This window comes from Pongo pygmaeus, chromosome 20 (genome assembly GCF_028885625.2).
Source record: "Pongo pygmaeus isolate AG05252 chromosome 20, NHGRI_mPonPyg2-v2.0_pri, whole genome shotgun sequence".
Classification (NCBI taxonomy): Eukaryota; Metazoa; Chordata; class Mammalia; order Primates; family Hominidae; genus Pongo; species Pongo pygmaeus.
The window spans coordinates 15,695,727-15,720,227 of NC_072393.2; the positions used below are offsets into that span (position 1 = coordinate 15,695,727).

The window sequence follows — 24,501 nt, forward strand, 5'->3', positions numbered from 1 at the left end:
AACACTCAAGCCCCCTCCTCCATCCCTGAACATGAGAGCTAAACAAAGTCAGCTACAGTCTCTTGGTCCATAACAACCTAGGGAAAGCAAACTACAGAACCACGTTAGAAATGCTTCACGTCTTTTACCTCAAAATACCTTTGTTCAGTAACCCCACTCCCCGACCCAGACCCCATACTTCTGTTTTCTGGGTTCTGACAACTAGTGCCCAAGCCAGAGGCCAGGCCCTAAAGAGACAACCTAGGCAGGCTTGAGATGTTTCTCCCACGACCTTTCCAAATGATTCCAGTAGAAAGCTAGACTCTTTAGCTACTTAAAATCAGAAAACAGCCGGGTGCGGTGGCTCACGCCTGTAATCCCAGCACTTTGGGAGGCCGAGGTGGGTGGATCACCTGAGGTCAGGAGTTCGGGACCAACCTGACCAACATGGAGAAACCCTGTCTCTACTAAAAATATAAAACTGGCCGGGCGTGGTGGCATATGCCTGTAATCCCAGCTACTCGGGAGGCTGAGGCATGAGAATCGCTTGAACGCTGGAAGCGGAGGTTGCGGTGAGCCAAGATCGCGCCACTGCACTCCAGCCTGGGCAACAAGAGCGAAACTCCATCTTAAAAAAAAGTAAAAAAATAATAAAATAATAAAATAAATCAGAAAATAGATGGGTATTACTTCCCACTCAAAACTACTCTCAAGGTGGCTAGGTTAGTGCAAAAGTAATTGTGGTTTTGATCCAAAAAAAAAAAAAAAAAAAAGCCAAAACAGCAGTTACTTTTGCACCATCCTAACAGATCTGATGAAACCAGGAGAATGGAAGCTAGGAAAGATGTGGCTCACAAGCAATGGAAGAAGTGTGCCTGTAAGGACACTGGAGTCCCCCAGCCTCTGGGTTCTGCCCACGGGGCACCACACCCACAGCCAGGTCCCTGCCTGCATAGACAGGAAGGAAAACGGGGCCACTTCACAGGGTGCTACAGGCCTCTCAGCAAGGGGCTCAGGTGAGGGAAGGCTTTCCAACGAAGCAGCCTGAAGGGCAAGGAGTAATTCACATTTTTGTTTTAGTTCTTGGAGAGGTTTGGTTTCAAGGCAGAATAGACACATTAAAAACCGTATGACTGCCTTAGGCTTAAGGGTAGGGCAGGGGGTCACATGCTGGGCACATGAACCCCTAATGACAGGTGTGTGTACTTCTGAAACCCAGAAAATGAAATCCGTAAGGACTTTACTGAGGATCCATTGGAGATTAAAAAGAAGCTCCCATCAAGGCCTCCTCCTGCTTGAATGACATTTAACACCAAGAGTGAGCTGACTGACATGTGGATTATTAGAAGTGTATTCAAAGTCAATGTTAAAAAGTTAGTACTAGACCATTTCAATTCTCTTCAAAACGCAGCACTGACTTAGAATGGAATTTTTGATGTGCCTCCACTAATCCTGTTACGTTAGAACACAGAAATAGAATTTGTTCCCTTGGCGTTCACTGGTTGCCATAGAAATCAAAACGCATTATACTTTCAGGTGAAGAAATGCATCACGAGTGCTGAAAAAGAAAAACTCTCATCAGGTCCAGTACAAACTCAAACCACTCCTTTAATAATAAATGGGTACAAGTATACACCCAGAACACCACCCAAACAGATGTGTTCCAGCCCCGGGGAAGCAATTTTATTCATTTCAACATACAGAACACCAACCCATATAAAGATGCTCTAGGCAAACAGCTAATATGGCCAGGCTGGGACCCTGCCTCAGATGGTAAAGCTCACAACACATACACCCGCTTCTCATCTAAGCCTGCAGTTTTCATGTTTCCAGTGTGTTCCATCTCATACCCATATATATGAAAACCTAAGTGTACCCCCTCTTCCCTCATAAACACAGGCTCCCTCATGAGTTGGTTTTGCTATCTCCAGGGGATGATATACAGGCTATTATAAATTTGATTTCAACCCAAGGAGACATCTGAGAGGTTTTAAAAAGTGTTCTTCATAAATAAAAAAGAAAAGAGTCTATTGCATTAAAAACACATATGGTATTTTTTTTTACTGGTCCCAGATGGAAAGTGGGTATGATGGCACTTCAGACCCTGCAAAATCCCCAAGTCAATGGGTTATGGTAACTGTGACCTGACCATTGCTTATCACCCACCACCACCACCCCGATCCTGTTCCTAACATGTGTCTACTGGGCCTGCTCCTGACTTGCTATGCCCTGCTCCTGGAGTGGGCCTATAAGGAGATGGTGTTAAGGTGAAGAACAGACTGCAAATCAGCTCCTAGTTGAGGCTAGCCAACCAGCAGGTGCCTGGGGATGATTCGGTATCCCCATCATTTGAAATGTTCCTGGTTTAGATTAAAATACTGAGAGTTCTGACTCATCCTACTACATCTCTTGGGAGACTGTGGGCTCAGGAGATTCAACACAAAGACATCTGCCCTTGTGGGTTCACAGGAACAGATAGACAATCAAGAATGAAAATAACAACTAAAATTAGGAGATGGTAAACCCTATGGAAAAAAAAAATGTAGGCGGCAGATGGGATGGCACTTTTAAAATTCCTACTCCTTATGACTTTCACAAGTGAGGCTCTGTGGTTCCTAATCTCTTCTCATTGCCTCCATATTATGCACTGAACAGGGTAACAGTCCACCCAGAGAATATACACATTCTCCACTGGAACATCTCATTTATGTGCAAATTGCTCTAAAGCTGGTTCCCCTGATATATAACTATTTTGAACACAGGGGCTTGTGGCTTACTTAAAACCACAGCTTCCATTTGGTGATAGCATCTTTATACTATCATCTTTAAAGATAATGAAAAAGGACTGAATATGCCTTTGAGAATTAATGTACATATGTAAAAGAGCAGCTCATTAAGCAATCCCATACGACTTCAGTGGTTTGCATGCTGTACTACTTTGCCTAGACATTGATTATAAAAAGCTTATGTGTATCTTCCTGAGTCAAGCGAAGGTTCAGTCATCCTTGACTCTACCCTTCAGGCAGGTTATGATGTCAGCAACCCTTAGGTTTACATTGTTACAGCCAAAAGGATGGTAATTCCTTCCAGTATACCAGTTATTTTGCTAGGTAGTGACAAAATGATTCCCTAAATAAACTGTAAGCAGTGCTGAATGATAGCCACTCAGCTAATCAAAGCCACATTTTTCATTTTACAAATATGTTCCGCCTTTAATTGGGAAAGGAAACCAAAAGGAGACTCCCTAGTTATCACAACATCCCACCATACTTAATGATCCCATCCTGGCGTTCTCTGTATCCTGGAATTCTCAGAAGTTATACAGTTCTCATAGGCCAAAGGCAAAAGAGCTTCATTTCACAGCCATCTGGAGGTGCCTTCATGACACTCAATTATGGCTGCAGACTCAGATGACTTATCTACAACCCCAAAGGGTCTGTCTCTGCTGCTGGAAATGCTGGACCCAGAAGCCCTTGGCACTAATTTGGACCACACAATGGACTATGGGGAAAACTACCTGCCTAATAAGGCATCATGAGCAAATGAGAAAACACCTGTAGATGTTTCTTTGAAAAGCCTGGGCCGGGCGCAGTGGCTCACGCCTGTAATCCCAGCACTTTGGGAGGCTGAGGCGGGCGGATCGCGAGGTCAGGAGATCGAGACCATCCTGACTAACATGGTGAAATCCCATCTCTACTAAAAATACAAAAAATTAGCCGGGTGTGGTGGCGGGCACCTGTAGTCCCAGCTACTGAGGAGGCTGAGGCAGGAGAATGGTATTAACCCGGGAGGCGGGGCTTGCAGTGAGCCGAGATGGTGCCACTGCACTCCAGCCTAGGTGACAGATCAAGACTCTGTCTCAAAAAAAAAAGAAAGGAAAAAAAAAAAAGAAAGAAAAGAAAAGCCTGAAACATCCCCAAACTAAAAGTCTAGTTTTAGGTCTCACAATTTTGGATGTGAAAGGATTGCAGCAACAGAAGGAGGGTAACTCTGCTCACACTGCTGGTAGTTAATGTCCTACTCCTCTTAACTCCTCTTGGAGTTAAGTGTCCCTGAAAGGGTGCTTCCTGCCAGACCACACCAAGTGCACACCTGGGTGTCTCCACAACAGCCGACTACTGTCGATGCCAAAAGTTCAAGGAGGCCAATGGCAGCACCACTCAAAACAGTGACATCCAGGCTGAAAGAAAAAAATAAATAAATAAGGTCATCTTTAACTCAAAAAAAGATTAGCTGAACCTCAGGTGCCAATATAAAAACCGAAGCTAAAAAACAAGCCTGAAACCATACAGTTTCGCTTGTTAAAAACACTAGAGTGGTTGTTTTAAGGGCTCCTGGCTACCTGAGCCCAAACCAGAAGCCCCAGGAGGGTGGCACTGGGTAGACCCAGCAGGGTGGCCCGGGTAAGGCCACTGGCAGGCTTATCTCAGTTCCCAGGACACCAGATCATAAGCAGACCATTAAAAGGAGAGTAGCAGTTAAAGGCACAAGACAGGAAGCAACAGCTGGCAACTTGATAGCAGGAAAGCAGACAGCTATGTCCTTTTGCCAAAAGAAAAATCAGCCAAAAATTTAACCGCCATGGCAGAGCGTAAGAGCTTTAGCCGACTCGTGCAGGCACCACTCGTTACAGTCTCTGGTGGATATGACTGATAGTAAGGTGTCCCCAAGCTAGCGACCCAGAAGGGGTAAAGCACACCTATATTTTAAATGTTTATTGTAAAATATACAGAACCTAAAATCCGCCATTTTAACCATTTTTAGGTGTACAATTCAGTGGCATTAAGTACATTTACACTGTTGTGCAACCATCATCACTATCCTCCTCTGGAACTTTTTCATCATTCCAAAAAGAAACTCTACCCACTAAACAGTAACTCCTTAATCCTGCTGCTCGTGGTAACCACTATTTTTTGTCTATGTATTTGACAATTTTTGGTATCTCATGTAAGTTGAATCACAATATTTGCCCTTTTGTGTCTGGCTTCTTTCTCTTAGCATAATGTCTTAAGATTCATCCAAGTTGTAGCATGTGATATTGTAAAATACATAATTGGTCTTCACTGTTTCCTGGCATACAACTCCCTGGAATCCCCAAAACGCTAAGTGTCTTTTTGTATGCTAATGAGTAGACTGAGGGCTGGGGGCTCCTGGATAGCACAATCAGGAACAATTAAGAAATGGAGCACCATGCTAGGACATACCATGAGTCTGAGTTTTCGCAAATGTAACGATTTTCTCATACTCTGAAACTAAACATTTCTGTGTTGAGCAAAACATAAACGCCAAGGCGAAATGTTCTTGTTCCCTTGCATTTCTGCAGCTGTAACTGATAAAGGTCTGGACGTGCAGTTCACAGCAGAGGAGAGAGACTGTGGCTGCTCTGGACACATCTGGAGGACAGGCACCCAGCCCTCAAGATGCTGTCTGCCAGTTAGGTGGAAACACCTCATGTGAATGGGCCCATTTGCTTCCTCTCCACTCCAAAAGGGGATGAGAAGAGGAATGTTGGTAAGCGATTTTTGCAGCAAGCACTGAACGCAAGCAAAGCTCGGTTATCTTGCCACCTGGAAGGTTAGGTGTGGGAGGATGACACTAAAAGAACTGGCCCAGAAATCCAGGGCTAATTTTGTTCCCCTTTCCCACTGTTTTTGCAGAAATCTCAATACACCACAGGCAGCCAACAGCTCAGGAGAGGATCGTGATCCAAATGTTCATCGAGCCAATTCTTGGGACTTCTCTGCCAGGTTCCCAGGGAAGAATGTTGTAAATGATGGCTGGGTGCCACGGCTAATCCAAAATGAACAGAATCGCTGTCTCCTCAGAGCCTGGGTCCCTAGGGCCTGGCCGACATTCAAGGTGCCTGGGACACAGACAGCCAGTGAGGGGCATCTGGAGCCCTGTGCGGTGAAGTAGCAGGCAGTCAAGGATACTGAAAGGTGTGCAGGCTGTCCCAAGCCCCACGCCCAGAAGGCCATTCAGAGACCAAAGAACATGACCAGCTCCAAAATGAAGATAAAAACTACGGTTCAGCTATGAATGTTTTCCATCTAAACACTCAACGCCATATTACTACTTTGTGCTGTTTACAATTTTCTAGCCTGCTATTAAATAAAAGGTTCCATAAAAGAGGGCAACAGCCCAGGGAACAAACCATATTGTTGAAGTTGAACCTCTGCCCATCCCAGAAAACCAGCTTGCTGGAGAAACCTGTGCCATGTCCCACTGCAGCCTGGGGGTGCCACGGTGTATGTCTGGTGTCTATGCATACTATTATCCCTAGCACCTCAGGGCGCTGGGCATCTAACAAGAGCCCAGGGACTAGAGACAGGTTCCCGCATCTCTCTCACAGATGCACTTGCTGTTGCTAGCTCATGTGGCCTCCTGACCCTTGATTTCTTCTATCAATACACTAGGCTTTCTCTGCCGGGAATACCTTGTCCTCCAAGGCACTCCATCTGGCTAAAATCTTTCCTTCAAAAGGCTTTCCGTGTGTCCTCCACTTTTACTAATTTCAAGCCTGCCTTGGGTGGCTTTCCCAACTGTTGCTGTGGCCAGAATTTGCCTTATCACAATCACAGGGTCTACTTAATGCTGAGAAACTAGATGCTTTCCCCCTGCATCTGGAACAAGACAAGCATATTCTTTCTTACCACTCCTTTTCAATCATACTTCAAGTCCAAACTAATGTAATAAGACAAGAAAAGGAAATGAGAGAGGCACAGATTGGGAAGGAAGAAATAAAACTGCCTTTGTGGGGGCTGCGTGCGGTGGTTCACGCCTGTAATCCCAGCACTTTGGGAGGCCGAGGCAGGTGGATCACCTGAGGTCAGGAGTTCAGGACCAGCCTGGCCAACATAGTGAAACTCTATCTCTACTAAAAATACAAAAATTAGCCAGGCATAGTGGCACATGCCTGTGATCCCAGCTATTCGGAAGGCTGAGGCAGGAGAATCGCTTGAACCCAGCAAGTGGAGGTTGCAGTGAGCTGAGATTGTGCCACTGCACTCCAGACTGGGCAACAAAGGCGAAACTCAGTCCCCCAAAAAAACTGTCTTTGTTCACAGATATGATTGTTGAGGTAAAGAATTCCAGCCGGGCACATCACAAGCCCAGGAGATCAAGACCATCCTGGCCAACATGGTGATATCCCGTCTCTACTAAAAATACAAAAATTAGCTGGATGTGGTGGCGCACGCCTGTAGTCCCAGCTACTCAGGAGGCTGAGGCAGGAGAATTGCTTGAACCCAGGAGAGAGAGGTTGCAGTGAGCCAAGATCGTGCCGCTGTACTCCAGCCCGGTGACAGAGCGAGACTCCATCTCAAAATAAAAAAAAAAAAAAATTCCTGAAGACTCCTGGATAAGAAGCAAGGCTGCGGGATACACAAACATCAACTGCTTCTTTATATACCAGCAATGCACAATTACAAGTAACCACAGCATCTACCACACTGTAATGCTGTGGCCGCGTTTGTTCCCCTTCTTCCAAGTGCATATTGGCGTGGACAGCATCTAGTGAGTGCTTTGCAGGTTGACAGGCCTCAATGTGTGTTTGAAGAAAGCCAGAGATTAGCCACGATGGTCAGCCACACAAAGCCCAAAGCCTGAGGCAGAGGCTAGCGCATGATGTCTGCAGACCAGCCAGTGTGTCTTTAGACCGCAGTGGCGCGGAGAGTAAACCATGGCTGCTAAAGTGGACAAGGAGCCAAAAGGATCTAGGATGTGAGGTAGCATCCCAAAGTGCAGTCTCCTGACTGTCCAGCCACACCGAGATTCTGAAGCACCACTCCGTCCAACAGCAGAGCTTTAAGTTGGAAAATCCAGGGGCATAAAGGGAGACAAATCAACTTACTCTAAATCCTCTGAAAATCCCCTTAACAAAGGAGTTGTGCTGACAGAGACTTCTCTAATCTGAAGAGCAACTGTTTCTCCCTGGTTCTCTAGGCATATAACCCTTTCTGCCCACCTCTCATGGAGAGTAGTCTCTGACGGCAGAAGCCCCTCCACCAATAGCCACCACATGAAACAAACAGATACTTCAAAGCCAGAAGATCTTTGTTCAGATCCTGCCCCTGGGGAGGCACCTCAGCCCCAGGTCCATCTTCTAGGTGGATTTCGTAACATCTACCTTGTATCTTTGTGAGGAGTCAACAAAAGATACAAAAAAGCAGCCAGCATAGCTTCTAACAGATAGATGTTTAAAAGTTCCTTCCCCTTTGACACACAAAGTCACAGGATGTGATACAGCAGTAGCCCTCAGTTACATTAGCCCTCAGCTACATTCTTAACAAAAGACACAACATAGCATGGCAGCCAGGCCTGGCATGGTCTCCAGTTGTGCCCTCCCGTTGACCAGGCTGCGCAGACTGCAGAGCCTTCCAAGCTGCTCCTTCTGCAGTCCTAAATCTACTTGAGAGCCGTTGCTAAGAAAACATCTGATGGACTATACTGCTGCTCCCTACCTTCCTGAATAAACAACGTACGCACCATACAGAGAAGCACTGAGCCACCGCCACCGAACCCCCCCAAACCCTGGCTTCACAGAGGTTTAAAATCGCCTTGGGGTACTGCGGTTGCTTTTCAAGTCTTTTATCCATCAAAGCCTGACGCACTTCCACACATTTCTTTGTAGCGTTTACTGGACAAATGCAAAGAACTAAGATACGCTCTGTATTTACAGAGCTAATGGGCCTCTTTCAGAGCAAGTTGACATCTCATCTGCTTTTGGACATGCCTTTGCTCAGGAATCAGGTTTAGTGGCAGATGCCCCACCTGCTGGCAAATGGAATACAATTGCGGGCTCTAACCAGGAGTCCTCACTTCCTCTGTATGAAGCCAACCTTCGTCACAGCAGATGATGTAAGAGGTAGAAACCAGCTGGAAAATTGCAGGTGAAATGGTAATGGCAGCATATAAGGACCAAGCCCATGAAACCCAAGGAACCAGGTGCAGCACAGTGAAAGAGTGCTGCCTACACGTGTGGCCATCCACAACCTCAAGCATTTCTGCAATCTTGCCTGCAAGATGAAAGAAAAGGAAGCATTACAGGAGATTCTATTACGACCAGTGGAATCTGCAGTTGGGAGAGCCACGATGAGGCACAAGATGATGGCCTGCCTCACAAGGGTTACAGCAGCACCCAATAATCCTGAGAAAAGATCCCTCTGTGCCTGCCTCTGCAGGCCCAATGACTCATAGCTAAATTTGGACTTTATTATAAGCAACAGTTTATTAAGGAGGGCTCTGCAAAAGGCACAAACATGGGTGGAGGTCCACAAACAAAAACACTTAGCGTAAGCACTGCTGGAATATTTGGCTTGTTTTTCCTTGAATCTTAGCTAAGTATGTACAGGACTGTGGTTAACTCAATAGCTTTCAAGAAAAATGCAAAATGCTCTTTGCATTCTTAATATAAAAGCTTGCGGTTGGCCAGGCATGGTGGCTCATGCCTGTAATCCCAGCACTTTGGGAGGCTGAGGGGGGCAGATCACGAGGTCAGGAGATCAAGACCAGCCTGCCCAATATGGTGAGATCCCCGTCTCTATTAAAAATACAAAAATTAGCCAGGCATGGTGGCAGGCGCCTGTAGTCCCAGCTACTCGGGAGGCTGAAGCAGAAGAATCACTTGAACCCGGGGGGTGGCGGTTGCAGTGAGCAGAGATTGCATCACTGCACTCCGGCCTGGGCAACAGTGCGAGACTCCACCTCAAAAAAGAAAAAAAAAAAAAAAAAATCTTGTGGTTATTTCCCTTCTCTCCTCACCCCACTCTGAAAAAGAGATGAAAGAAATTCTATACAGCTTCCCTAACACTTTGAACTAAGCCAAAATTATAACAATCTACTTCCCATAATCAGAAAATCAGCTTAACAGAAAGAATGCCCAATCATTCAAATAATCAATCTGACTCCGCCTAAGACCCAAAGAAAGAAAACAGGTCTCACACTAAGACATCCCCAAGCAGCCCAGGATAATTTCCTAGGATTCTGACATTTGGGTAACTGCTGGCACATCGTGTCACCTTTACAGGTCACACCCCAGGTGTAGCAACAACTCTCTTCTGCTGGCACAGAGCCCTTCCCCAGTCACGGTGGCACCACAAACACTTGCAGTAAGTGGACACACGGGGAGCAAACATGCTCAGCTATCATGGCTGCCCACCGGGGTGGCTAGGTATCCCCCACTTTGTAGAAACAGGCAGTGTCTTCCATCTGGGAAAGAAGAGGGGCTCTTGTCAGTCCTGTCTATTCCTGATCCACGTGTCTGTCTTAAGGGAGAAGGCCCCATCACTCTATGAGAAGTGACCATCACACAGAGAATGAACAGAATGACCCCTGCCATTTTAAAAAGAATTCCCCAAGACTAATGGTTGCTGGAGAGTTCTGTAACTTTCACAGAAACTCACACTATTCCTTTCTCATGATATATGTGCTCATATACCCATCAAAGTGTTTTACCCATCAAAGCCTGACGTACTTCCACACATTCCGCACACAGATTGCTATGCTATGCTCACAGCAAAGTAATCAACTCAAGAGTCCCTTGGTGGTGGTGGTGGGTAGGGGGTGAATGAAGAAAACATGTAAGGCCTGGGACATCCCCGCCATGGCCAAGCCCAGCTAAGAAGCTGGTCGACACAATTTTCGGTTTATTTTGTGATCCCCAGCTTCAAGCACAACTCTCAATATGGACACATGCAGACACACACACAGAACACGGACACATTTATAGGGACATGTTTCCATGGTTCCTGCAGTGGCCCAGCATGAGTGGATTCCTTGGTATGACGTTCTGTTTCCTCTTCCCTAAGGCAAGGCTGCATTAACCAGCTGGCTTCACTCAGGAGAGTGGGGCTCAACATTCCAGTGCTATGTGTTCTTACAGCAAGTGGCCACCCGCTTCTGCACCTCACCCACCCAGGCCTGTTAAGGTTCATAAGCAAAACACATGACTTAACTGCTGCTCTATAGAACTGCTGTTCTACAGAGAGCGTATGAAGAGCTGCCTCTCCATCTACAAAGAGAATCCCTTGGAGTTTGCACCTGGCCAGGCACAGTGATTCATGCCTACAATCCCAGCACTTTGGGAGGCTGAGGTGAGAGGATCACTTGAGCCCAGGAGCTGGAGACCAACTGGACAACATAGTGAAACCCCACCTCTACTAAAAAATTTAAAAATTAGCCGAGTGTGGTGGTGTGTGCCTGTAGTTCCAGCTACTCTGGCGGCTGAGGAGGGAGGACCGCTTGAACCTGGGAGGCAGAGGCTGCAGTGAGACATCACAGACACTGCAACTGCTGCCTGGGCGACAGAGCAAGACCCTCACCCGATAAATAAATGAAAACAAATAAAACCCCATGTGTGGGCCGGGTGTGATGGCTCACCCCTGTAATCCCAGCACTTTAGGAGGCCAATCACTTGAGGTCAGGAGTTCAAGACTAGCCTGGCCAATATGGTGAAACCCTGTCTCCACTAAAAAAAAAATACAAAAAGCCAGGTGTGGTGGTGGGTGCCTGTAATCCCAGCTACTTGGGAGGCTGAGGTGGGAGAATCACTTTAATCTGGGAGGCAGAGGTTGCAGTGAGCAGAGATCGTGCCACTGCACTCCAGCCTGGGCGATAGTGGGAGACTCCATCTTAATAAAAACAATCAATCAAACAAAACCATGTGTGGGGTAGGGCAATCACCCGTGAGACAAAATAAAAAGACAAATACATACCAAAAATAAGAAACAAAATGCATCTGGGAAGATGCTCCCCGTCACTAGTCATGAGGAAATACAAATCACAGCCACACTGATACCACTGCAAGACTATGTGACTCCACTGCTTCCCATCCCTAAAACCCTGACAAAACCAAGTGCTAGTGAAGATGTGCAATGACTAAAACTCTCATCCACTGCTGATGAGGGCGAAAAATGATGCGACCCTCCAGAAACATCTGAGAGTTTCCTGTAAAGCTAAACATGTATTTATTCCAATGACCTAGCCATCTCACTTGCAGGTCTTTAACCAAAAGAAAGAAAAACATGTTCACACAAAGAACTGCATGTGAACAGCTTTAGCAGCTTCATTAAGAATCACCAAAAACTAGAAACCACCCATGTCTCCTTCAACTGAGAAATGCAGAAAAAGCTGGGGTCTATCCATATAATAAAACACTACTCAACAATGAAAACGAACAACTGAAACACTCCCACTAAGTAGTCAGATGACTCTAATGAACTATATTAACGAAAAGAAGCCTGACTCAACCCCTACCTCCCCTGCATTGTATGATTCCATTTTCCATTTAATATGACATTCTAGAAAAAGCAAAATCATAGACACAGAAAACAGATCAATCGTTGCTGAGCAGCCGGACACGGTGGCTCACGCCTGTAATCCCAGCACTTTGGGAGGCCAAGGCGGGCAAATCACGACGTCAGGAGTTCAAGACCAGCCTGACCAACATGGTGAAACCCCACCTCTAAATACAAAAATTAGCCCGGCATGGTGGTGCGCACCTGTAATCCCAGCTACTCAGGAGGCTGAAGCAGGAGAATCACTTGAACCCGAGAGGCAGAGGTTGCAGTGAGCCGAGATCGCACCACACTGCACTTCAGCCTGGGCGACAGAGCAAGACTACAACTCAAAAAAAAAAAAAAAAAAAAAAAGGCTGGGCACAGTGGCTCACGCCTGTAATCCCAGCACTTTGGGAAGCTGAGGTGGGCAGATCACGAGGTCAGGAGATCGAGACCATCCTGGCTAACACAGTGAAACCTCATCTCTACTAAAAATACAAAAAATTAGCTAGGCATGGTGGTGGGCGCCTGTAGTCCCAGCTACTCGGGAGGCTCAGGCAGGAGAATGGCGTGAACCTGGGAGGCAGAGGTTGCAGTGAGCCGAGACTGCGCCACTGCACTCCAGCCTGGGCGACAGAGTGAGACTGCATCTCAAAGAGAAAAAAAAAAAAAAAAAAAAAGTTGCTGAGTCTCATGCCTATGGTCCCAGCACATTAGGAGGATGAGGCAGGAGGATCATTTGAGGTCAGGAGTTTGAGACCAGCCTGGCCAACATGGTAAAACTACATCTCCAGTAAAAATACAAAAATCAGCTGGACATGGTGGTGCAGGCCTGTAATTCCAGCTACTTGAGAGGTTGAGACTGCAGAATTGCTTGAACCCAGCAGGCAGAGGTTGCAGTGAGCCGAGATTGCGCCACTGCCCTCCAGTCTGGGAGACACAGGGAGACTTCATCTCAAAAAAAAAAAAAAAAAAAAGGGAATTTTATTGCATATAAACTTAAGAGAATAAACAAACCACACGCAGTACCCCACCCTGACCCCCTTCAGACCTGGTAAAGAGACCCCCAGGACTGGGAGATGCTGCTTTGCAGGGAAGGCAGGCAGACAGACCTGCAAGTGCAGCAGGCAAGGACAGCCTGGTCTGAACCACGAGCTTCCATGCTAACCTGGGGGACTCCGAGTAACAGATGTTGTCAGCCTCGTGTTTCCTGTCTGTAAAACAGAGCAGTTCAGCCAGTCACGGTGGCTCACGAGGTCAACAGATCGAGGCCAGCCTGGCCAACATGGCAAAACCCTGTCTCTACTAAAAATACAAAAATTAGCCGGGTATCGTGGCACATGCCTGTAATCCCAGCAACTCAGGAGGCTGAGGCAGGAGAATTGCTTGAGCCCAGGAGGCGGAAGTTGCAGTGAGCTGAGATCGTGCCACTGCACTCCAGCCTGGACAACTGAGCAAGACTCTGACTCAAAAAAAAAAAAAAAAAAAAAAAAAAAGGATTAAAAAATTAAAAAGTGCTTTTCTGGGCCGGACGCAGTGGCTCATGCCTGTAATCTCAGCACTTTGGGAGGCCGAGGCGGGCGGATCATGAGGTCAGGAGATCGAGACCATCCTGGCTAAAACGGTGAAACCCCGTCTCTACTAAAAAATACAAAAAAAATTAGCCAGGCGTGGTGGTGGGCACCTGTAGTCCCAGCTACTCGAGAGGCTGAGGCAGGAGAATGGCGTGAACCCAGGAGGCGGAGCTTGCAGGGAGCCGAGATCGCACCACTGCACTCCAGCCTGGGCCACAGAGCGAGACTCCGTCTCAAAAAAAAAAAAAAAAAAAAAAAAGTGCTTTTCTGAAAGGAGGGCTCTAGTTAAGGTAAACCATGGGTTCTGTGACTTGTGCTTTACACTGAGAGAACAAAGCAGCAAGCCCAACAATCTTAAAGGAGTAACACAGAGTCCATGTGGGGTACACTACCCCCCCTGCATTCACATCAACTGGAGAAGAGAAGCTTATTCCCAGCTCAAAGTAGGCAAAAATTAACACATAGCTATTCAAGAGTGTTTATGTACAGACAGTTAATCTTGAGAAATCCAAATTGTGTGGCTAGAACAAAGCTGTTTAAAATGTTTTTCATACTAATGCTTCCTGGAGGACCTTCCTTGGCCCCATGTTTAAATTTTGATTAAATGTCAAACTAGTAAAACTATTTGCCTATGCGGGGGGGGGGGGGGGGGAAGACGCTTAGGCAACACAGTGCCAAATTCAAAACTCCCTACTAGCTCTGACAGCGAACACCTTCAGATTCAGAGGAGAAAAGTAGCCTTTAAACAGGACAATTCAGCCTATCTACTGAGATCATCTTATCAAAATGAGTAACTGTCATTACAATAAAATGCAATACAACAATACAATAAAATGCAACAAAGCCACGAAGAAGGAAGGCGGCTGCCCAGCATTCAAGCACCTATTTGCACAATTAGCCCACAGAGTTACTTACAAACAATATTCCCCTTATATAGTCTGTGTTCTGTTTTTGATGGGGTACTGTATACAGAACCTGCCAACTTTAACTGTAATGCAATAACCAGAGCTCACACAACCACTTCCCAACTGTTTCTGTCAGGATGTTTCCAGTTTTTCAAGTATCAACATTACAGGGTTGAGAAGGACCAACAAGCATTTGATGGCTAATTATGACAAAGTCCTTGATCAAGATGCCAGCAAGAACATTCACCACAATAGACTCCATGCAGAATGCTTGGAGAGATGCCCTCTGAGCCCCAAAGCACTTGCTCTTACATTTGACCACGAAGGTAGGATGAAAGAGCTCAGGGTACAAAAAAATATCCACTCATCCATCACAGTGAAGGATTACCTTCATTATGTCCTCTCCAGAGGTAAACCCAAAGTCCCTCTGATCGCTGACTTTTTTACACTTACCATATAATCCCAACCCACTCTATTCTTCCGCAAGTCATTCACAGAAGGCATACGGTGGTGACATAAATGCTGACGACTACCAGGTCCCCCGATCTCCAGCCGTCTGTTTGTTTGCCCACAGGAACACACATTGTGTGCCTGGCAATAACTAAACAAGCTTTTCTGCCCAAGGAGGCTGAGCTCACTCAGTGCCTCGAGGCTCCCCACCATGGTTACAAGTGCTGGCCTAACCAAGCTGTGCCTGGAATCAGCCTTGTCACTGTGCCGGGAGAGTAGGAAACAGTTTAAACACATTTTTATGCTTTCATTTCTATAATAAATGCACCAGATATCACATGAAATCAGCTCTAGGACTGACTGAGCACCTGCCTGCTATACATTTTCCAGGCCGCCAGTGCCCTGCCAGGGGATGTGCTGAGCAGCCAAACCCAGCCTGGCCACGATGCCTGTAGTAAGCTGGCAGACAATGTACGAGCAACAACTTTCCCGGTTAAGCGCCAACTTTCCCTGAGTGTCCACATGCTTAGGGAAGAAGGTTGGACTTAAACCAACAAGCAATTACTGAATGCTTACTGAGACATGGGGCTCAATGTGTCTGTATGCTGTATTCCGACGTCACAAGAACCTCGCACAGGGCAGGGATTAGGGTCTCAGTTTTGCAGCCAAGGAAGCTGATGCTAAAAGAAATCGGTAATTCATCTAAGGTCACACCTGACTCCTTACCTTATACCCCCAAAAAATCATTTCCTGATGGATCAAGGGCATAAATTGGAAGGGCAAAACCTTACAACTTTCAGAAGAAAATATAGAATATATTTCACTTCAGGATAGTGTTCTTCCCACCAACCGTGAAACAAAGATTCATAAATTCACCTACATTAAAATTAAGACCATATTTTTTTTTTTTTTTTTTTTTTGAGACAGAGGTGCTGCCCAGGCTGGAGTGCAATGGTGCGATCTCGGCTCACCACAACCTCCGCCTCCTGGGTTCAAGCGATTCTCCCGCCTCAGCCTCCCGAGTAGCTGGGATTACAGGCAGGAGCCACCATGCCTGGCTAATTTTGTATTTTTAGTGGGGACAGGGTTTCTCCATGTTAGGCTGGTCTCAAACTCCTGACCTCAGGTGATCCACCTGCCTTGGCCATCCAAGTGCTGGGATTAGAGGCATGAGCCACAGCACCCAGCCTGAAATGTTATTTCTTAATAATAAGACTTGAAGGGTGAAACTGATCCATGGGCTGCCGAATGGATGTTTTAGCAGGCACGAAAACACTCACCTCCTTGTGCATGTCCACCAGAGGTCTTGCGTGACAAGGTGCATTATCAACGAGTTGTAATATTTTGAAAAATATTTTTTCTAAGCAATACGTCTCAACAGTAGGCTTAAAATATTCTGTAAATGATGCTGTAAACAGATGTGCTGTCACTCAGACTTTGTTTTTCCCTTTACAGAGCACAGGCAGAGTAGATTTAGCATAATTCTTAAGGTCCTTGGATATTCAGAATGGCTAATGAGCGGTAGCTTCAACTTAAAGTCATCAGCTGCAGTAGCCCCTAATGAGAGGCAGCCTGTCCTTTGATGCCAAGTACTGATTTTTCTACAGCTATAAAAGCCTAGATGGCATTTTCTTCCAATAGACTATTTTGTCTACACTAAAATGTTTACTGTAGCCACCTTTATCAATTATCTTAGCTAGATCTGGATAACTTGCTACAGTTTTTCCATCAGCACTTGCTGCTTCACCTTGTACTTTTATGTTTTGGAGATGGCTTCTTTCCTTAAACCTCATGAACCAACCTCTGCTGGCTTCAAACTTTTCTTCTGCAGCTTTCTCACCTCTCTTAGCCTCCAAAGAATTGAATAGAGTTACTATGGCCTTGCTAGATTAGGCTTTGGCTTAAGGGAATATTGCGGCTGGCTTGATCTATCCAGACCACTAAAGCTTTCTCCATATCAGCAATAAGGTTGTTTCACTTTCTTATCACTCAGGCATTCACTGGAGTCACACTTTTAATTTCCTTCCAGAACTCCTTTGCATTCACAATCTGGTTAACTATCTGGCTTAAGCAGCCTAACTTTTGGCTTTCAAAATATGTTATTGCTTTTTATCGTTGTTAAAGGGTATTGCTCTGTCATCCAGGCTGGAGTGCAGTGGCATAATCACAGCTTGCTGCAGCCTCAACCTCCTAGGCTCAAGCAATCCTCCCATCTCAGCCTCCCAAGTAGCTGGGACCACAGGCGTGTGCCACCACACCTGGCTACTTTTTCCATTTTTTTTGTGAAGACGAGGCCTCACCATGCTGCGCAGGCTGGTCTCAAACTCCTGTCCTCAAGTGATCCTCCCACCTAAGCCTGCCAAAATGCTAGGATTACAGGCATGAACTCCATGCCTGGCCATTTTTAGCTTTTGACTTGGTGTGAGAGACGCGCGATCCTTCCTTTCATTTGAACACTTCAAAGGCCATTATAGGGTTACTAACCGGCCTAATTTTAGGATAGTTGTGTCTCAAGGAACAGAGAGATCTGAGGAGAGGAAAAGAGATGAGAAATAGTCAGTAGCTGGGGCAGTCAGAACACAAACATTTACAGATTAAATTTACCTTCTTAGATGGACATGGTTTGTGGTTCCCCAAAACTATGATGATACCCAAAATCACTGATCACAAATATAACAGATAATAGTCTGAAACATTGGTCACATTACCAAAATGTGACACAGAGATGAAGTGAGCACACGCTATTGGAAAAATGGCACTGATAAAAGACTTGCTCAATGCCGGGTCACCACAAATTCTCAATTTGTAAATAAAAAAACCGCAATTATCTGCAAAGCACAATAAAACGAGGTATACCTATACACATGCAACAAACACAAAACTGGTAAACTCAAAATTCAGGATGGACAAGGAAACAAAGTAGGGAAAGGAACACACACAGGAAGCAGAGGCGACTGAACTGGTCAGGCCAAGTCTCCTCAAGTTGAGTGAACAAATCAGAATCACTCAAAATTGAAAGGCTAACCAAAACACTGCACCATCAATCACCTACAGAACCTTCAGTGAAGTAAGAGCACTGCAGGGTGGGTAGGAGCAATTCCTTCTGCTGTGCTTGACCCTCATCAGTAACAAGCAGAGCTAACCCTGAAAGGTGGATGGAGTGCTTCTGCTACCCAATCTCACTGACAGGGAAACAGGCTCAAAGATTAAGCAACCTGTTACAGATCACTGCCAATGTCTCCGAATTCCAGTGGGTGAATGTCCATTTTGAGCTTCAGTACCACTAGCCATAACGGTACTCATCTGTGCACCTGCTTAGGTAGTATATTCCATTTTCAGCAAGTTCTAATTGCCCACATAAAACACGTCAGAGGTACAGAGATCTTTAAGCACAAAATGCAACACTGAGTCTATCTCATGCCCTTTCCGGGACAAGACAATGCCAAAAACGAAACAAGCCTGGGCGCGGAAGTGAGCACCTGTAGTCCCAACTACCTGAGAGGCTGAGGAGGGAAGAGGATGGCCTGAGCCCAGGAGTTCTGGGCTATATCGCATGGTGCCAATCAGGTGGCCGCACTAAGTATGGCATCAGTGTGGTGACCTCCAAGGAGTGGGTACTACCAGACTGCCTAAGAAGGGGTGAACCAGCCCAGGTCGGCCAGGAGTTCGAGACCAGCCTGGCCAACAAGGCAAAACCCCAACTGTATTAAAATACAAACATTAACTGGGCAGGGTGGCGGGCATCTGTAATCTCAGCTACTCGGGAGGCTGAGGCACAAGAACTGCTTGAACCCAGAAGACAGGTTGCAGTGAGCCAAGACTATGCCACTGCACTCCAGCCTGGGCAACAGAGTGAGTGAGACTCCGTCTCAAAAAAAAAAAAAAAGAAAAAAAAAAGTTGCGGGGTGGGGGGGGCGGGGGCGGGAGGGGCGGGTCAGGTAGTGAAGAAAAAAAAGAAAGGGGGCAGGTCAAAACTCCCACACCTATCAGTAGTGGGGTCATGCATGTGAATCAACACTGTACTCCAGCCTGGGCAACCCAGTGGAGACCCTGTCTCTTAAAAGGGCAGGTTAGCTGGGCACGGTGGCTCACCCCTGTAATCCCAGCACTTTGGGAGGCTGAGGTGGGCGGATCACGAGACCAGGAGACCATCCTGGTTAACGTGGTGAAACCCCGCCTCTACTAAAAATACAAAAATTAGCTGGACGAAGCGGCGCGTGTCTGTAATCCCAGCTACTCAGGAGGCTGAGGCAGGAGAATCGCTTGAACCCAGGATGCGGAGGTTGCAGTGAGCCGAGATTGCACCATTGCACTCCAGCCTGGCAACAGAGCTAGACTCCATCTCAAAAAAAAAAAAAAAAAAGCTGGGCGCAGTGGCTCATGCCTATAATCCCAGCACTTTGGGAGGCCGAGGTGGGTGGATCACGAGGTCAGGAGATCGACACCATCCTGGCTAACACAGTAAAACCCCATCTCTACTAAAAATACAAAAAAGTAGCAGGCACCTGTAGTCCCAGCTACTCAGGAGGCTGAGACAGGAGAATGGCATGAACCTGGGAGGCGGAGGCTGCAGTGAGCCGAGATCGCGCCACTGAGGTTAGGCCGGGCATGGTGGCTCATGTCTGTACTGTCAACACTTTGGGAGGCCAAGGTGGGCGGACTGCCTGAGCCCAGGAGTTTGAGACCAGCCTGGGAAACATGGTGCATCCCTGTCCCTACAAAAATTAGCTGGGTGTGGCTAAGTGTGGTAGCTCATGCCTGTAATCCCAGCACTTTGGGAGGCTGAGGTGGGAGGATCAACTGAGGTCAGGAGTTTGAGACCAGCCTGGTCAACATGGTGAAACCTTGTCTCTACTAAAAATACAAAAATTAGCCAGGCATGGTCATGGGAGCCTGTAATCTCAGCTACTTGGGAGGCTGAGGAAGGAGAACTGCTTGAACCCAGGAGGCCAAAGTTGCAGTGAGCCATTGCACTCCAGCCTGAGCGACAGAGTGAGACTCCGTCTCACACAGAAAAACAAACAAACAAAAAAAGGATGTGGCAGTTTAACAATGAGGCACTGCCTGTAAAACTCTTCACTCTCTGCCCTCAACCAAAATCTGTTAGGAACAAGTACAGTGAGCGAAATGGGTTCTGAAATATATCTCTACCCTCAGGTACACAAGTGTGCTTGTGAGCAAAAAACAGGGAGAATGATGTTGACTGGAAACCCTTACTCCCAACATGTCAGCACTGTATTGCCTAAAAAGATCAATTAAATCTTTTTTAAAAGCACAGAGAAAAAATTCCCATGACAGAGACTTAAAATTCTACCTCTTGACCACACCATGGCATTCAGGTCTGCACACACAGCCACCCTGCAATCGGTATGTCACTTGACAAGACTCACCTGAGCAAGAGCAGCCTCCAAGACCACTGAGAAAACACGACTTCCTGCTGAGTTTTTAGAAAAAAGAGAAAAATTAATAAAAAACAGAAAAAATATTTTTAAAAATTATTAAGACCAGGTGCAGTGGCTCATGCCTGTAATTCCAGCACTATGGGAGGCAGAGACAGGTGGATCACCTGAGGTCAGGAGTTTGAGAACAGCCTGCCAATGTGTTGAAACCCCGTCTCTACTAAAAATACAAAAATCAGCCAGGTGTGGTGGCAGGTGCCTGCAGTCCCAGCTACTTGGGAGGCTGAGGCAGGAGAACTGCTTTAACTGGAGGTTGCAGTGAGCCGAGATCATGCCACTGCACTCCACGCTGGATGACAGAGCCAGACAGTCTCAGAAAATAAATAATTAAAAAAAAAAAAAAAAAAAAAAACCCAGAGAACTTATCCCGCAATTGCTGCTCAAAATGATGATCAAAGGGAGAGAATAAGAAGTATAAAGGCCAGGTGTGGTGGCTCACGCCTGTAATCCCAGCACTTTGGGAGGCCCAGGCAGGTGGATCACGATGTCAGGAGTTTGAGAGCAGACTGGCCAATGTGGTGAAACCCTGTCTCTACTAAAAATACAAAAATTAGCTGGGTGTGGTGGCGTGCACCTGTAGTCCCAGCTACTCACGAGGCTGAGGCAGAAGAATCGCTTGAACCCAGGAGGCGGAGGTTGCAGTGAGCCAAGATTGCGCCACTGCACTCCCGCCTGGGCGACAGAGCGAGAGTCTACCTAAAAAAAAAAAAAAATTAATAGTATAAGCTGTGACACTGGATGAAGAAAGTGGCAAAAATAAAAATTTATAAGAAAAAAATTGACGACATAAATTTTTAAAAAGGGGGCAAAAAACATAGGCTGAAACTTCTTAAACTTTAAACCTCTGGGCTGGGCACGGTGGCTCACGCCTGTAATCCCAGCACTCTGGGAGGCCGAAGCGGGAGGATCATGAGGTCAGGAGTTTGAGACTGGCCTGCCCAGCACGGTGAAACCCCGTCTCTACTAAAAATACAAAAAATTAGCCGGGCATGGTGGCACACGCCTGTAGCCCCAGCTACTTGGGAGCCTGAGGCAGAAGAATTGCTTCAACCCGGCAGGTGAAGATTGCAGTGAGCCAAGATTGCACCACTGCGCTCCAGCCTGGGAGACAGAGCAAGACTCCATATCTCAACAAACAAACAAACAAAAACAAAAACTTTAGGGCTGAGTGCAGTGGCTCACACCTGTAATCCCAGCACTTTGGGAGGCCGAGGCGAGCAGATCACAAGGTCAGATCGAGACCTTCCTGGCTAACACGGTGAAACCCCATCTCTACTAAAAATACAAAAAATTAGCCAGGCGTGGTGGTGGGCGCTACTCGGGAGGCTGAGGCAGAAGAATGGCATGAACCCAGGAGGCGGAGCTTGCAGTGAGCAGATATTGTGCCACTGCACTCCAGCCTGGGCCTGTGACAGAGCAAGACTCCATCTCAAAACAAAAAGCAAAAAACAAACAAAAAACAAAACAAAACAATCAACAAACTTTAAATCTCTGGTAAGTTTAAAAGGAATCTTTGCTATCATCTAAAACACAACAATTGTCGGCAAGGATGTGGAGAAACTGGAACCCTCATATGTCCAGCAATATAAAATGGGGCAGCCACTGTACAACAGTCTGGCAGTTCCTCAAAAGGTTAAACATAAGTAATGAATGTCCCACAAATTCCTCCCCTATGCATATGCCAAGAGAAAGGAAAACATTTCTACGTAAAAAGTGTGTGTAGGCACTCACAGAGATATTATTCATAACAGCCAAAAACTAGAAACCAAAATATCCATGAACTGATGAACGGATGGTGTCATTTCTAAGGATACAACCAGATTTTCTGAAATTGGGGGTAGGGGAAGGGAATCAAAGATGTTTCCTTCTCAAGGAGCAAACCATGTAGTGTGGCAATCAATTTTGAGGCTCCATGCTGCCCTTCCAAGGACTGAGGTACTGTACCCAAGAATCACTGTGCCGGAGTGAAGGACAAAGCAATGAAGTCATACAGGCACAAGTCACAGAACACTGAGTGCGGAGAGAGGCAGAGCTTGCCAATCTGGCTTCACTGGGGGCTCCTCTCACCTCTTTTCTGTCTGCTCAAGAGCTGGTAAGCGCCCTCGCCCTTAAAACATTCCAAAACCTAAGCTTTTCTGGTTACATTCTGAGGCAATGCACAGAGAAATGTTAAGAAATGTTGATTCTGTGAGCCTTTTCAAGGTGACATCAAGACAAACTACTTGCTGTGGAAATCATTGTACAAAGTGGGTAGGAGTGAGAAACCCACTGACAGGATGAGTCCCCTGGGAGCTGATGAAAGGGTGAGATCCAATCCATTTTTAAACAGTATTTATTTATTTATTTTTGAAAGACAGTCTCACTTTGTTGCCCAGGCTGAAGTGCAATGGCATGATCTCAGCTCACTGCAACCTCCGCCTCCTGGGTGGCTGGAACTATAGGCGCATGCCACCATGTCCGGCTGATTTTTGGATTTTTTTTTTTTTTTCCCCCGAGAAGGCGTCTCGCTCTGTGGCCCAGGCTGGAGTGCAGTGGCGCGATCTAGGCTCACTGCAAGCTCCACCTCCCGGGTTCACGCCATTCTCCTGCCTCAGCCTCCTCAGTAGGTGGGACTACAGGTGCCCACCACCAAACCTGGCTAATTTCTTCTATTTTGAGTCAAGATGGGGCTTCACCGTGTTAGCCAGGAGGTCTCAATCTCCTGACCTCGTGATCCGCCCGCCTCAGCCTCCCAAAGTACTGGGATTACAGGCGTGAGCCACCGTGCCAGGCCAATTTTTATAGTTTTTATTAGAGACGGGGTTTCACCATACTGGCCAGGCTGGTCTCAAACTCCTGATCTCAGGTGATCCACCTGCCTCGGCCTCCCAAAGTGCTAGGATTACAGGCATGAGCCACCATGCCTGGCCTTAAACAGTCCTTTAGGCTGTCCTGAAAAACACCTGGCTGCACCACTGTTTGAACCATCTCCCGTACCTTTGTGCCTACTCTTCACCGATGCCCAATATCCATCCCCAAAATCAGTTTCCGTGTGGAGGCAGAATATGGGGAATTTAAAGCCCCCCAGCAGGCTCCCGCACCCAAGTTCTTAGTTCTAACGTGTTCAAAAAGTAAGCAAGATGGCCGGGAGCAGGGGCTTGTGCCTGTAATCCCAGCACTTTGGGAGGCCGAGGCAGGTGGATCCCTTGAGGCCAGGAGTTTGAGACCAGCCTGGCCAACATGGTGAAACCCTGTCTGTATTAAAAATACAAAAATGAGCCAGGCATGGTGGCAGGGGGCCTGTAGTCCCAGCTACTTGAGAGGCTGAGGCACAAGAATTGCTTGAGCACAGGAGGCGGAGGTTGCGGTGAGTTGAGATTGTGCCACTGCACTCCAGCCTGGGCAACAGAGCAGAACTCCGTCTCAAAAAAAAAAAAAAAAAAAAACAATAGGCAGGTGGATATTTGCACACTCATGTTCACTGCTACATTATTCACAACAGCCAAGAGGTGGAAGCAACCCAACTCCATCAACAAAGGAGTGGAATTCTGACATGCTACAACACGGATGGACCTGGAGAACAGGTTATTATGCTCAGTGAAATAAGCCAGTAACAAAATTCTAAATACTGTCTGAATCGGCCAGGCGCAGTGGCTCACGCCTGTAATCCTAGTACTTTGGGAGGCAGAGGTGGGTGGATCACCTGAGATCAGGAGTTCAAGACCAACCTGGCCAACATGGTGAAACACTGTCTCTACTAAAAATACATCAAAAAAAAAGAAATTAGCCAGGCATGGTGGCGGGTGCCTGTAATCCCAGCTACTTGAGAGGCTGAGGCAGGAGAATCACTGGAACCCGGGAGGCAGACATTGCAGTA

The 24,501-nt window shown here is 46.7% G+C and overlaps 1 protein-coding gene across 1 annotated transcript in view; it reads right to left on the reverse strand.

Moving 5' to 3' along the window:
- Positions 1–19,543, reverse strand: part of BRD4 (bromodomain containing 4) — a 71,714-nt gene extending 52,171 nt beyond the window's left edge. Inside the window, 1 exon segment of the mRNA XM_063658738.1 lies at positions 16,467–19,543. Coding sequence (XP_063514808.1) covers positions 16,467–16,510 — 44 coding nt within the window. The 5' untranslated portion in view covers positions 16,511–19,543.
- Between the last annotated feature and the right edge of the window lie 4,958 nt (positions 19,544–24,501).